General features: G+C 44.9%; 1 protein-coding gene across 2 annotated transcripts in view; it reads left to right on the top strand.

The window, feature by feature from the left end:
* Nucleotides 1-16,223, top strand: part of Ccdc125 (coiled-coil domain containing 125) — a 45,887-nt gene that overhangs the window by 22,129 nt on the left and 7,535 nt on the right. The window contains exons 9-13 of one of the 2 annotated variants that reach the window (XM_041663259.1): nt 2,780-2,895; nt 4,280-4,387; nt 5,435-5,606; nt 8,357-8,487; nt 9,665-10,972. In XM_041663259.1, the coding sequence (XP_041519193.1) occupies nt 2,780-2,895; nt 4,280-4,387; nt 5,435-5,606; nt 8,357-8,487; nt 9,665-9,976 (839 nt within the window). In that variant the 3' untranslated portion in view covers nt 9,977-10,972. Of the gene's footprint in view, nt 1-2,779; nt 2,896-4,279; nt 4,388-5,434; nt 5,607-8,356; nt 8,488-9,664; nt 10,973-16,223 lie in introns of those variants that run through there. The other variant, XM_041663260.1, reaches the window with a different exon arrangement.

Raw genomic sequence — 16,223 nt, 5'->3', positions numbered from 1 at the left:
GTGGTGGCGGGGAGGAGGCAAAAATCTTTAATAAATAAATTAATTAAAAAAAATAATAAGAAGCCTGAGCTAATGGGCCAATCAGTTTATAACTAAAATAATAATAATAATAATAATAAATATGTTTAAAGATAGCAAATATAGAATATACTGCAGCAAGAACACTCTTGTCAATATAGACAGAGTGCTAGTATTTTGAAGTAATATAATTTAGGGAAAATAAAAATGTATCGTTTAGATTTTTTAAAAGATTTCTTAAATAAGACTATCAAGGTGAAATCCATACAACATCAGATTAATCCTTTAATTGTTTAAAATAAACAATTGGGCAAGCCGTGGTGGTACTCACCCTTTAATCCCAGCACTCAGGAAGCAGGGGCAGGCAGATCTCTGTGAGTTTGAGGCCAGCCTGGTCTACACAGTTTAACAACAGCCATAGGCTACACGGGAGATTCTGTCTCAAGAAAACAAACAAAAAGAAGCAATTGGGAGGTGTTGGTGGAGGGAGTGGGAGGTGAATATATCAAAGTACATTGTGTCCATGTCTGAACTATAGTTCTTGAAAACTCTAAAGTAAAAGTGATTAATTCAGTAGTGCTGGCAAACTGTGTGCGCAGTCAGTGCCCTCGATCATTCTACAGTTTTCTGAAATATTCCAAAGTAAAGGCTGTGCACAGTTCCTCTCCACCATCCCTTCGGTCCAGTTTGGGAGGCTGAGGCAGGAGAATTGCCATGAGGTAGACACAGTCTGGGCTCCACCGCCCGGCCCTGTGTGTACCCTCAGGTGTAAAGTCTGTATATTGCACAGCCCGTATACAATGAGCCACCTTATGGTCAACATTGGAAGAGCCCTGCTTGTACTGATTTTTGTAACAGATTTTTTAAAAAAAGATGCTAATTCCTCCCCTCAGCAGAAACTAAGTGACCGTTTGAAAGGAACAAACCCTGAATCAGCATGGCTCAGAGGCTCCCAGATGAGATCTGGACACACGTGTGTCTGAGCATCCAGCTGTACCTCTGGTAGTCTAGGGCAGAAAGTTCCAGAATCACAAGCCCCCTCCCCTCCCCTTGCTCACTCTTCCTCGAGAGGAAAGTTACTGTTTTCTGTTCTCCACTAAACAGGATCCCTTCCCTTTCTTTCTGACCATGGTGAGGGCCTCTCCTATGAAAACCGTTTTGTTTCTTGAGACAGGGTCTTACTAGGCAGCCCCAGTGATCAGACTGGCCTAGAAATCACCGTTGCACCCAGCCCTCTGTGGAAACTCCCTGCTGTTGTTCTTTGTTCCAGACAGGGTTCTCTGTGTAGCCCTGACCGTCCTGGAACTCACTCTGTAGACCACACTGGCCTCAAACTCAGAGATCTGCCTGTCTCTGCCTCCCGAGTCCAAGTGCCGGGATCAAAGGCGTGCGCCACTACACCTGGCTGGAAAATGCTTAATAGAAAAAAATCTGCTGGGATTTGGGTAACTGGCACATTTGACATGAATATAGTACATGAGATCTCACTCGGCAGTCTTTTCCTTGTCTGAAGTAGAATAAGGTGGAAAAGGCCCATTATCACATAGCGATTTATCCATTTAGCCACAGCACCGCTTTTTTTGTTTGTTTGTTTTGTTTGTTTTTTTTGTTTTTTCGAGACAGGGTTTCTCTGTGGCTTTGGAGCCTGTCCTGGAACTAGCTCTGTAGACCAGGCTGGTCTCGAACTCACAGAGATCCGCCTGCCTCTGCCTCCCGAGTGCTGGGATTAAAGGCATGTGCCACCATCGCCCGGCCACAGCACCGCATTTACTGCCTATTCGACAAGCATAACTTTCCTTGCCCCTGGAACAGAATGACCTGAAGGAACAGCTGAAACAATCGGTGGTTGCCCTGACCAACCTGCTGCCATGTAGGCTTCTGTAAAATCTTATTTTTCTGTCTGTCCCACGTGGTTTTAGAGTATCAAATGAGAATACAAACGAGACCTGGCATGGAAACCTTTTGGGGGGTATCCTGACTTCCTATCTCTTTCGGCCCCATTGGTATCAACGTACTTATTCCAGAAATATTCCTGCAACATTCTCAAAGTCGCTGGATAATCTACCTTACATGTTCACTTTAAAAAAAAAAAGAAAAAGAAAAAGCAAAGGGGCTGGAGAGATGACTTGGAGGTTAAGAGCTCTTCTTAAGTGATCACTCTTCTGGAGGTCCTGAGTTCAGTTCCCAGCATCCACATGGTGGCTCACAGCCGTCTGTAATGAGATCTGGTGCCTTCTTCTGGTGTGCAGGCAGAATACTGTATACATAATAAATAAATAAATCTTAAAAAAAAAAGTAAAAAATCCACTTGGTGGCACACACCTTGATTCTTTTTTTTTTCTCCCCCCAACCCCAGATGCACCTGCCTCTGCCTCCTGAGTGCAGGAATTAAAGGCATAGGCCACTACCGCCTGGCCAGCAACACACCTTTAATCCCATCTAGCATTTCAGGCAGAGGCAGGAGGATCTCTGAGTTCGAGGTCAGCCTGGTCTATAGAGTGAGTTCCAGGACAGCCAGAGCTGTTAAACAGAGAAACTTGTCTTGAAAAAAAAAAAAAAAAAAACAAAAAGGAGCTACTCGGTATCTCTTTTCTCCCATGCTACTTCCTGTTTCATCAGCTAGGTTTTCTGGATGAAGCCCAGTCTTGTGTACTGGCTGATAAGTGTCACTTAGAAGTGAGTGTGTGGCTTCTGTGTGACTCCATAGAGAGGCTGTAGCTGGCCTCAGAGAACTCACAGTGTCATGTGTGGCCCTTCCTAGTTTTGAACCAGCGGTATTTGGAGACACTTGCCATGCTTGATATCAAACAGCAGAAGGTGGCTCTGGAGAACATGGCTCAGGAGGACAGTGCCTTTACAGAGGTATCCGGACTCGAGGTACGTGTGCACCCGGGAAAGCCGTACGGCAGGGACGGCTGCTTTCCTATTCCCTGCAGCCTGCTCAGGACAGCAACATACTTAGCGCCTCAGACTCGGGTGCGAGAGGCCCGTGACCGCCCAGGTCGCTTCTTGCCAGCTGCTGCTACCGTGCCCTTTGCAGCGGGCACTGCTTGAGCCACACCTCCCTGCTGGGTGGGACTGGCTCTTTCCAGGGGCTGCAAAGGGAACTAAGGCTGGGTGGGTTCAGGTATTTTTCTCACGGTGACAAGGCATGAACAAGCACTGTAGCGCCCTTCGCCGGTGTCGGGTCCTCTAAGACTGACACATTGAACCCTCATGCTCTCACTCAAGCTTCACGTCACACACGAGAGGAGACAGGAATGTGGGGTGATTTTCTCTGTCACATTGCTAGTGACTTACACCTAGGCAGACTGGAGTTAGGTAGTTTTATGGTAAATTCCTTATGAAACTTCAGAACGTATGGTTCACTACTACAGACGGCCTCTGCTAAATTAGTGTGCCTAGCTGCTATCATGGGCGGAAAACCGAAGGGAGGTTCTTGCTTTGCTTTCCTTTTTTCTTTTCTTCCACGAATGACCCTGCTTCTTCACTTAAGCTTTAGTCAAGTTTTGAGGGGCCAGGGCTACAAGTGACTTCATTATAGTCATTGACCAAGAAATATATTTATTTTTTGATTGATCTTTGTGTGAGGGCTCTATCTGCATGTACAACCTTATGCCAGAAGAGGGCATCAGATCCCACTATAGATGGCTGTGAGAAAGCCTGTGGTTGCTGGGAATTGAACTCAGGGCTCTGGAAAAGCAGCCAGTGCTCTTACCCAGTGAGCCACCTCTCCAGCCCCACAGAGTAATTTTTTTAAAGAATGGAGCCGTGATTGCTTTCCCCAGGGTAAAATAAAATTCATTGTTCATTCTGCGCACAGTCTTGTTGGAGGAGAGGGACACAGGGAATGCAGGCGACAAGGCCACGCCTACCACAGGCAGCACTCACTTTGGGTGTTAGTATTAAAGACTTGGTTAGGCTAAATTCTCGCTGCACATCCAAAGCTATTGGAGATGAATGCCAGCATTAAAGGGTTTGAGATTGAGAAGGAAGGAATGTAAACTCTTTGAAGTGTTTATTGCAAGAAATGATGTTTCATTTGTGGCCATTTCCACTCAGATCATGAATTCCTGTTTTCTTTAAAAAAATATATATATGTATATATAATATACATCATATATATTATACACACACATATACACTGTCCACTTTATTGAATCAGAGGCTTGACTAGCATGCGCATGGCTGTGGGGTGTGTGTGTCTCTGTGGCTCAGACAGCGTGACACGTGGTAACAGGCAATGCCTTTGGGTTTCAAGCTTGCAGTTCTTGGAGCCTGCCTGTGTCGCGGTCCTGGAGGGAACCCCTGTTCTTGTGCCAAAATGGCAGCGTCCACTCGGAAACTGGTTCTTCAGCTCAGACATGAGGTATTTATCAGATGTCTTGGTTCAGGCCCTTTATTAGCGGGAGGATAAATGGCAGGATTTGCAATAATGAGTTTTATCTTAGGAGTCACTGACTGAGGAAACTACGCTTGGTTTTATGTAATAGAATTAACTTGTGCATTAGACTTCGTTTACCTGGTTCTAAAACACACATAGTGCATTGAGTGAAATCTGAAGCCAGGTAAAGTCGTTTGGCTAAGTGTGTAATTAATATTTCTTAAATTCATATTTTCTCATTTCTACATGGCCTTCAAATCGCAGTTAATAGAGGGAAACGGTGTGTTTACATTAAAATAAGTAGAGTTGACCAGCAGTGCTCTTAGCACCATCGTTTGCGTGCGTGAGGCTGTGGGCAGAATAAGCCTCAGTCCTCTCATAGGTTAACAGGATGACAACTGTCTTTATCATCAACAGGCCAGGCATTTAACCAGCTGATAGTTTCCCTTATAATTGGACTTTAATTATGAATGTTTATGTGTACAAACCAAATTTATGATTTGGCTGTTTGTTTTGAGACAGGGTTTCTCTGTGTACCCCTGACTGTCCTGGAACTAACTCTATAGACTAGGCCAGACTTGAACTCAGAGGTCTGCCTGTCTCTGCCTCTCCATTGCTGGCATTAAAGGTGTGTGCCACTATGCCCAGCCACCGGTTTACCTTTTTTGAAGACAGAGAATTTAAAGCCTTTAGATCACTTAGGAAGGCTAACAGCTACACATTAGCTACTCCTGAAGAACAGAATAGAACCACATGGATAAGACTCAAGCTCAGCTAGGGAGGTACACAGCCTTAGGCGCTTTCCTCCTTTTCGGCTATGTCCTTCCTCCAGGACAGGCACAGGGCCCAGCAGGGGTGGTGAGTTTCAAGAGCAGAGGGTTGGCACAGGGTGCTAGCATCCAGAGTGCCGGTAGAATGGGCAAGCGCTGACTTACGCAGACAAGCTAGAGGGAATAGAGGCTAGGAACACAGCGATTCATATGAAAAAACGGTTCCAGTTTCACCTCTCATGGCTCCCCAACTCTCTTTCAGCTGGAAATTCTGCAGAAAAGTAAGGAAGAGGCTCATATAATGGCAGATGCATTCAGAATTGCTTTTGAACAGCAGTTAACGAGGAGAAATGACCAGGCGCTGAGACTGGCACACGCAGATAAGTGTCGACGAGCAGCAGCGTGGACCAACAGGCAGCACCTGAAAGACGAGGGTAACTACGGAGAAGGGGGTGTTAGCTGCTTTGGGATATGGTCCAAGTCGGCACAGGAAAGAGGGATAACTGGAGCTTTTCATGTAGCTGCTATTCATTTTAAACTTAGCAAGTGTCAGGGCTAAACTCATGGCTCAGCACCTAAAAGGACTTGCTACCGAGCCTAACAACTTGAGTTTCATCCCTGACCCCAAAAGTGGAGGGTGTGGGGTGTTGTGTATTTTGAGGGTCGGTTGGAGACAGGGTCACTCTAGGATGACTCTCAGCTCTCTGGCAGCAGGGAGGAGCCGTTTCTACAAACTGAACGCTGAGCAGCGTGCAAAGGCGTATGTATTATACTACAGGTGCTTTTTTGGGTAAAACAGATCCTTCATACCAAAGCCCCAATCTAATCTTTATGCTTTCTGAGGGAAAGCATCACACCCCAGCAACCTTAGCCCTTACTGTGTACAGCACCCAGTAATTCAGGATACCCAGGTGTGCCAGCACCATCTTGTGACCAAAGTCACGCAAAGGCTGGACAGCTCCTTCAGAAAAACAGCTCCGTAGATAACAGCAAACAGTCAGTTTTCCGCTATGACTTCTTCAAGGTCTAAGTATTTCTAGAAAGCAACTGTTCACGCTGATGTTTATGGTGAAAACAAGTATTTCATGCTAACGTTTATCCCAGACACTTCAGGAGAAAGCTGACTGACTCCATACAGCTGCTCTCTGACCTCCATAAGCAGGCCATGCCTGACACATATGCCCCCCACATCATGTACACACACACACACGAACACACAATGATGATTTTCTTTGTTTTAAATTAGCACCTGTGAAGCACCAAGCATGGCGGCACAAAACTGTGCTGCTACAATCAGGAGGTAGAGGCAGAAATTCTAAAAGGACGACAATAGCAATTACATATACAAATGAGCTTCGAAGTTAATAAAACCATAAGGAGATAGAATAAGTTCTTTCCAACACTTAGAGGTGTGTGTGTGTGTATGCACACACATGTGCATGCTGGCACCTACCATGTCAGAATTTTCTTTGGGCCCCAAATCAGCTCCCAAATAGACACACTTAATTTTGAATGCTCGGCCTTAGCTTAGGCTTGTCCCACTAGCTCTTTTAACTTAACGAGTTTCTATTCATCTGTGTTGCCAATGGGCTTTCTACCTTTCATGCTGTGTATCCCACTTTCCTGCTTCCTATGTGTCTGGCTGGCTGGCCCCTGGCATCTCTTTCCTTTCTTCCTGTCTCTGTCAAGCCTAGATTCCTCCTCTTGCTTACTCTCTCTACCCTGCAGTCCTGCCTAGTATTAGCTTTTTATTAGACCAATCAGGTGCCTTAGGGAGGCAAGGTGAAACAAATGCAGCGCATCTTTATATAATTAAACAAATGCAACATATCTTTGCATAAACAAATATTCCTCAACAGCCTGGGAAGACCAGAAGAGGGTGCTGAACTCCCCGGAGCTGGAGTTACAGGGGGTTGTAATGAGAACTGAACTCAGGTCCTCTGCTGAGGTACTCTTCTACCTAAGGCAGGAAGAGACATAATTAATGCAAGTGCTCTGATGAGCTGGGAATGGTGGTGCAGGTTTGTAATCCGAGCTCAGAAGCTGAGGCAGACGACAGGAGGTACTAACTCGAGAGATTCAAATGCCGAGAGGAAAGTAACACTGAAAATAGCGTTTAGCTGGGCATGGTGGTGCACACCTTTAATCCTGGCACCGGGGAGACAGAATCCCACGCCGGCGTGGTCTGTGTAGAAGTTGTAGGCTCATCAGGAATACCTAGTGAGACCTTGTCTCAAAAACAACAGAAAAGAAAATGTATTTAGCTGGGCATGGTGCACATCAGGAACCCCAGCAATTAGGAGGAGAGGAAGGAGGACCAGAAACTCAATCCAGCCTAGGCTTGAGTTTAAGCCTGGGACCCATACAATGGAAGAACTGGCTCCCCAAAGTTGTCCTCTGACCTCCATATGCTTGTCATGGAGTGTCATGTGTGTCTATCTGCCTCCCAGGGCTGGGATTACAAGTGTGTGCTACCACACCTGGCATTTTCTACAAATTTTGTCTTTTGGTGATAATCAAGATATAGAGAATTATATTGTATACTAATACTGGACTAGGTGTTTTCAGTTATGTTTCTATGATGATAAAATGTCCACAAAATCTACCACTTTAACCAAGTTTAATACGGCAGTGAGTTGTTGTCTAAGCACCATCTGGCTTCAGAATTTCTTCTCAAACTCCCGTAGCTTGTGTATAGAATGACATGCTGAAGATGGCAAACTTTATGGATGTTTTGTCATCATGAGAAATGACAATGGTAAATGGGAAGGCAGTGCTCCTGATTCAGAGGACGGGGGAAGCTCAGAAAACGCATCTAAAGCTTAGTGGTTAAGAGGCGGAGCGAGGATCCCGTGTAGGCCCTTCTGGCTGCTCACATGGATGGGGCTGCAGCAGCCTGCGCCTGTCGGGCCTCTGCAGTATTTCCACGTAGCGTGGTTAGTGATCTCACACAGATCTGGATTTCTGCTGCTCCAGAAGACTGTGATGACCCTCTCCAGGTCTCCACCCACCCATACCTGAAATCCACATTCCCCCATCATGCTGTGCAACCAGCAACACTGGTCCTTGTGGATTTGTGAGAATGACTTCTGGATTGCTGCAGGAATTAATCAGCCTTGGCTTTTACTGCAGTTAACATCAGTGAGAGTAATTTTCTCAGCTGGATTCTCCCACTCCATTCCAGGATATGCGTCCCAAAGGAGAAAGAAGACCTTAGGGCAGCGACTGCTGGGGATGCTCCCTTCAGAAAACAGTTCTAAGAGGACTGAAGACCAAGACAGCCCACAAGAAGTCCTTAAGATGCTAGTAGACTTGGTTAGTGCCAGACTGTCACTTGGTTTTGGTTAGGGACTGCGGGTCAGATAATCCATGGGCTCCCATTCTAGGCCTCTTAAACCCTTTTCTCCACCGGGCACCATGCCCCAACCTCTCCCTGCCAGCTCTCCCCACTCCTGTGAGGATCCCTTCTGTGACAGCTGATGGGGTGTGTGTGCCAGCTCAGCTCCCTGCATTTCTGTGCGGCCTGGAGTTATGAGCAATTAAGAGTTCCAGACCCTTTGTCACCAACACGACCTGACGTCAGTTCTGGCACCTTCTACAGACGGCTGTGAAACAAAGATACCAAAGACACCGACACAAGTGCTCAGAGCAGACACACGTTAACTCTGCTGACATTTATTTGTATATGAATACATAAAAAACAATTCAGATACAGCTTTAAATATTTTTCACAAGTCAGTACATATTGAGATTACACACAGATATACAATCTTCCCCATCTCTAGGTAACTTACAGGTTACAGAGAAGTAACACTAATTCCTTGGGTTTTTTTAAAGAAAGTTTTATTATCGTTGTTGTGTGTATGATGTATGTGTGAGCACGGCATGCCATGGCACGTGCAGACTGGCTCTCTTCTTCACTTTTATGTGAGTTCCAAGGACTGGACTCAATTAAGCAAGCGTGCATTGAGTACCCTACTTAATGAGCCCCTCACTGCTGCCCTTCCAGCCCCTGGGGCTGGAGAGATGGCTCAGTTTGGCTCCTCAGGAGCATTTACTTTCGTTCCCAGCACTCAAGTAGTGGCTCACAACAACCTGTAAATCCAGTTTTGGAGGACCTGACGCCCTCTTCTGGCCTTCTTAGGCACCTGCACACACATGGCACATATACAAACATATGCATAAATGAAAGTTTAAAATAAAAAGCATGATTTCACCCATCAAGATTGGAGCCTGCTACCAGGCCCTGAATTTGATTCCAGGACACACATAACGACTCCTCAAATTCTTCTCCAACACCCACACATACATCATGGCACAGATATAAACATGCATAACAAATAAATTTTAAAAAATTCACTTAAATCCCACAGCATTTGATTCAAGATTATCCTAAAATATGACCAATCTAAATTTAGAATGCAGTCTTCTGATAAAATGCAACGCTCCTTTTCCTGATACACTAACTGGTACATCCCTAATCTGCTTACAGCTGAATGACAAAGAAGAAGCACTGGCTCATCAAAGAAAGGTCAGTTACATGCTTGCTCGGGCGCTGGAAGACAAAGACACTGCCGCCAAGAAGAATAAGGACAAAATTCCCACGAACCAGAAATCCCCATTCACAGCCCCCTGGCAGGAAGTTTCAGGACACTGTGTTTTGTGTGACCCAGCACACTCAAATGTCCATGTTTCTGATCCTGTGGGCTGTATTTGTTCAGTCCACCACCCCCAGAGAGATTCAGACTGCTCAAGGACTCTTAAAAGATCCCATTCTTTGCCATCAAATATATTTAAAGAATAAACCAGCTGGAATCAGAATTAGAGCTGTTAAAAATCAAGTCTGGGCTGGAAATGTATCTCAGAGGTAGGACACTTGGTCAGTGTGCATAAGGCCTTGGGTTTAGCACATGGTGGCACACACCTTCAATCCCAGCACTCAGGAAGCAGAAGCAGGCAATCTAACTCTGAGGCCAGCCTGGTCTATAGAGCAAGTTCCAGGACAGCCAGGGCTCCACAGAGAAACCCTGCCTAGAAAAACCATAAAGGCCTCAGGTTTGATGTTCAGCATTGCAAAGACTTTGAAAGAGAATCCAGAGTATGGAGGATCCTAATTTATAAATAAATCCCAGCACTTGGGAGCCTGAGGCAAAAATACTATGATTTGAGGGCCGACAAGATATAGCGAGATACAGATACTGCCAAAAACCACAAAAAGAATTACATAATTTTGATAATATTAAGAAGTATGCTTTCTAAATATTTTAAAAATGTTAGCATAGTAATTTACAAAGCAGTAAGTTCGTTATGATATCTTAATACATGTATTAACAATGTATGTGTTTAACTACATCCCTCCCTTTTAGTTTTAGGATGCAGCTCAAGTACTCAAACCTTTAACACGTGTTCTATAAGAAATGTATTAGTACTGTACTCTATATGTACTATGTTGACATTTTATTTATAAAGTGCTTTTTGATATTTTGACAGTATCAATGACAAGTATTCTTGGGAAAAATTCAGTTATTTGTGGAGCTGGGGAGATAGCTCAGTCGGTGCAGTGTTCCCTTGCTAGCATGAGGCTGAGTCTGATCCTCAGCAGCCACAGGAAAAGCCAGGTGCGATGGAGCACACCTGACCGCTGGAGATGCAGAGGGTTTCCAGGCTAGCCAGCTCCTCCTAACAGGAGAGCCCCAGACTCCAGCAAGAGACCCGCCTCAAAAGAAAGGTGGACAAAACCCAAGGCTGACTTCTGGTGAGCACATACATACATACATGTACACACACACACTCACACACAATTACCGACTGATGAAGTAATTTTTCTGTTGGGTGTGGTGGTACATCTCTGTAAACCCAACACTCAAGAGGCTTCCAGCTTGCAAGTATTAGGAAAGCCTGGATGCAACCTAGCAATAAAATTGTCTCAAGCCGGGCGGTGGTGGCGCACGCCTTTAATCCCAGCACTCGGGAGGCAGAGGCAGGCGGATCTCTGTGAGTTCGAGACCAACCTGGTCTACAAGAGCTAGTTCCAGGACAGGCTCCAAAACCACAGAGAAACCCTGTCTCCAAAAACAAACAAACAAAAAAAAAAATGTCTCAAAACCCAAAACTAGAGCTGGTGGCATGGTTCAGTGGGTAAACACGACTTGAGTTAGGAGAGACCCAACTCCCAGGAGCTGTCCTCTGATCGCCACACTTCCCTGTGGTTTATACTTGTCCCTACATAAATGAAACTGGGCATGGTGGTGCACACCTCATCCCAGCACTCAGAAGGCAGAGGCAGGCTGGTCTATGAAGTGAGATCCTGTCTCAAAAAACAACCAAATAAAAAAAAAACCCATAAATAATAGAATAAAAATATTAAAATACCCTTTACTAACATAATAATACTAGTATTTATTTAGGATAAATATATGGGTCTTGGGTCAGATAAATATCAATATAATAAACAATACTTAGGACCAACTGTTAAAAAACCCTTATCTGCCATTTTCAGAAATTTTTATCTACCATTCCAAATTTTGAAATGATTGTCTCGTTCTCGTCAGTAACGTTATGGTGGGATTTTAGCGCTATTTTTATACTAATCGCTAGTTCCTTTCAGTGCAGTTTTTCTTTCTTTCTTTTTTTTTTTTTTTTTAAAAGATTTATTTATTATATATACAACATTCTGTCTGTGTGTATGCCTGCAAGCTAGAAGAGGGCACCAGATCTCATTACAGATGGTTGTGAGCCACCATGTGGTTGCTGGGAATTGAACTCAGGACCTCTGGAAGAGCAGCCAGTGCTCTTACCCTCTGAGCCATCTCTCCAGCCCTTTTTTTTTGGTTTTTCGAGACAGGGTTTCTCTGTAGCTTTGGAGCCTATCCTGGAACTCCCTTGGTAGACCAGGCTGGCCTTGAACTCACAGAGATCCACCTGTCTCTGCCTCCCAAGTGCTGGGATTACAGGCGTGCGCCACCACCGCCCGGCTCAGTGCAGTTTTTCGATCAGTAGAGACATTCTGTAGCCAAAGCTGCCATTTACCTCAGCAGCTCTCTCATTCTGTCCTGGAAGTGACATGATGGGCCCAGAAAAGGTCTCAGCTGAAGTTGCCTGAGCCATGATAAAGGCTACGTTTATGCTTCTGCCTGCCATGTTTTGTTTGTCTTTTTTTTTTTTTTTTTTGAGACAGGGTTTCTCTGTGTGCCCTGTGTGTTCTAGAACTCACTTTGTAGAGCAGGCTGTTCTGGAACTCACAGAGATCTGCGTGCCTCTGCCTCCTGTGTGCCTGGATTAAAGGCGTGCGCCACCACTGCCCACCTGCCTGCCATGTGATTTTAAGAGAGTTGGACATCAAGTTGTTATATACTATATATCCACACTGTGGTCAACAGGCCACACACAGCAGTGGCTCCATTAGACGACACAGCCCAGTGATGCTGGACTGTACAAGCCAAAATCCCCTAACTGCTTTTCTCAGCATGTGTCCTGCCAAGCGAAATGTAACAGACTTCTTCATTATGAAACACTGAATATTAAAGAGAATACTTTAGCCGCCTCCTCCCCAGTGGACAGCGTATCTCATGATACAGTCCATTTAGACTGTGGATGCGGTAATCTTACCTGAAGTCACGGACAGACGTGTTAGACAGGTAAAGGGAAAGTATAGTCATCACATGACTCTGACCCAGCAGTGTGCTATCATGGATAGGGAACTACTGAGGGATGACAAAACTGGGCTGACTTAATGCCTATGACCCCAGCACTTGGGAGACTGAGGGAGGATTGTCAAGAGCAGCCTGGACTACACTGCGTGTCTCTGTCCCAAAACAAACAAAATAAAACCTCCACTCAGAAGGACTTGGTAACAGTCTTGCTCACTAACTTATGTACGTCTACTTCAGCAGAGAGTGACTATTTCACACTCATTCAATTCGGATTTAAATAACGGGTCCCACAAAGGTCGGGCTTGTGCTTGCACAGTGGAAACATGGGATGAGGTCACATCCTTGTCCGCCCATGGCGGCAGGCACAGAGCAGTAAGGCACATCCACGCCATCTGTGGGGCTGTGGGGAACAGTGAAGCACACCTACAGCCTTCACAGAGCAGCTCCTCAAGTGGGCGGTGACACGTATTCAGGGAGACACTCGTACCAACACATCAAACACAAGTGCACAACACAGAAAAGTCACACAATTTCTCCGATAGGAAGTACATAACGGTGGAGGGCATGAAACAGGAATACTGTATAACCTCTACATTTCTCTGCTAGAAAAAAAATCTACAAATGAAGGAAAAATAATTATAAACAAAAAGGCATATATGTTTTATAAGTTTTTTTTTTTTTTTTTTGGTTTTTTCGAGACAGGGTTTCTCTGTGGCTTTGGAGCCTGTCCTGGAACTAGCTCTGTAGACCAGGCTGGCCTCGAACTCACAGAGATCCGCCTGCCTCTGCCTCCCGAGTGCTGGGATTAAAGGCGTGCGCCACCACCTCCTGGCAAGTTTTTTTTTTAAAGGTTAAAAATCTGCAAAGCTTGTATCTGATCCAGCTAGGATCTTACCCTGCACACAGGCAGGAGTGCTTGCAGGTGTGTTAAGGCTAGCACAGGTATCTTAAATGGTTATCAAGGCTCTAAGCAATACAGAAGCCCATTAGTAGCCTGGCGTGGTAGCGCATGCCTGTAATCCCACTTGGGAGGCAGAGTTTGAGGCCACTTTGGGCTATATATTGTAGAGCCCCTGTTTCAAACCAAAAGGCATTAAAACCTAAGTCTGCAGTGGGATGGCTCAGCTTGCTGTCAAGCATGACGACCTGAGTTTGGTCCCTCTGACCTACATAGTGAAAGAGAACCAATGCCTGCAAGCTGTCCTCTGGCCACCACACATGTTCTGTAGCATGTGTGCATGCATGAATATGCACACATACGTAAGTTTAACAAAAAAATTAAAAACAGTGGCTTAGTATAACGATACAAAGGACCACATACTTGCACAGAGCAGCCCCCTAAACCCAGCAGGGAAGAAGCTGGGCATGGTGGCTGCACCTGTAATCCCAGCTCCTAGGAAACAGCCAGGAGGATCATGAGTTCTAGGGCAGCCTGGGCAACACAGGCCAACCATACCTGAAAGTGTACAATACAAAATCTGGTAAGACACATTTTAAGGTTCCTTTGGCACTATTATCTCAGATTTAGCTGTGTGCTCCACTGCCATCAACTGCCCACGTTTCACTAAGGATAGATTTACATTTTTGTTGTAGCTGTCAACCAACTCAGTGGTTTGGAAGCTAAACTATTCTGACCTTGTTTCTGCTATTTTCAGTCTTTAATAAAATATACTTCATGGATTGGACAACTTGATGTCTGAAAGGCTATAAAAGGGATAATGATATAATCAATACGTGCAAGACATGCTGTGAAATTCAACCATAGGAAGAGAAGTGCTAAAGGGATTTTTTTTAAAAAATCACTTTTTTCTTCCAAACTCTTTGAAGGCATAATTCTGTCTAGTGTGGATGCAACAAATTATCAACTACACAGAAACAGGACAATGTCAACATTAACAGAAACGCATACATTTTTATGCATGGTGGTGTACACCTTTAATCCCAGAACTCTGAATACAGAAGTAGGCAGGTCTCTAATACCTAGTTAAGGGCCAGGTAGGCCCTGATTACATAGTGAAACCTTGCCTCAAAAATAAAAAAGTTTATTTTCATGTGTGGGGCATGTGAGTGCAGATCCACAGGAGGCCAGAAGAGGGCAGCAGATTCCCTGGAGCTAGAGTGAAAAGTAACAGAGATGCCCTGTGTCAGGGTTGGGAACTTGACTCCAGCAAGCTCGCCTATCCTGAGCCCAGCCTCCCACCCCTTCTTTTATTATTTTTTATAAACCAGTTTTTCTCCAGTAGCTGCTATCCAGTACAGAACTATTCTCTACACCAGTCTGCCGACATCTTCACAAGTCTAGCTGGGCTTGACTGTCCACCTTCCCTCTTGGAAGAAGAGGGGGTTGGGGAGGGTCATGTGACCTTCAAGTGAGTATGCAGCTACCAGTTCCTATCAGTCACTCACGATTCTGCCCTAACTGCACATAACATAGGTCTTGGGGAGTATGGGAGGGTCCCCATTTATGCGGCCACAGGGAGTCACATCCATGTTGGGCGCAGGCTTTCTGCTGTGGCTCCCCCACTGCTCTGTGAGTAAGCCTACTAAGCTCAATGGCTCCCCGAGGGAACTCTATGGAACCTTACTCTGGGCTGTCTGTGGACGGTGAGAGGGGGTAGGCATTGTTTCTATCTCAACAGAAGGAATTTTATCAACAGCAGCCCATGAGAAAAATCAACTATGTTAACGCCAGTTCCAAGAGATACACAAACAAGCAAAGCACCCATCCACAGAAGCTTAAAAAATAAGTAAATAAAAGCAAGAGATGAAATTCTCCCATGAAAAGATGCATCTTCAGCATCAAGGATGAAAAAGCTCATGAATTTGTATAACTAGCCCTGTTAATCCTTATTTTCCTGGCCAATTCCCTTTCAAGCTAACTACTCTGGACTAAGCCATTCTGACTTAGCACTTTTTCGTTACTACTCTTTTCTGATATAATATATAAGTAGCAGACTCTGTCATCTCTGAGACAGGGTCTCATGATGACCTGAGGCTGACTGAGAACTCACTATGTACATCAGAAAACCAGGGAAACCTACCTGCCTCTGCCCACCACACCCAGATATGAAGCTGACTCCTGACTTGTTCTCTATGTCTTTGGGAGGCTCTTGTGCCAAACACTTATGAGCAGCCAAATTTAGTACCTGTGTATACTTACATTAAATAATAAATTTGTACAGTTCTTCTATGAAGTTTATATCAATCTATTTATTTTTGTTTTGATTTTGAGACAGGGTTTGGAATCTGTCCTGGAACTCTCTGTAGACCAGATTGAAAATGACCTCACAGAGATCTGCCTGCTTCTGCCTCCTGAGTGCTGGGATTAAAGGCATGTGCCACCACTGCCTGGCATATCAGTCTTATTTTTTGAACCCCCAATGGGACTCAAGGAAAATG

This window comes from Microtus oregoni, unplaced genomic scaffold (genome assembly GCF_018167655.1).
Source record: "Microtus oregoni isolate MIOR12 unplaced genomic scaffold, Mior012 000014F_ref0000157, whole genome shotgun sequence".
Classification (NCBI taxonomy): domain Eukaryota; kingdom Metazoa; phylum Chordata; class Mammalia; order Rodentia; family Cricetidae; genus Microtus; species Microtus oregoni.
This window is presented reverse-complemented; position numbering and strand designations above follow the sequence as displayed.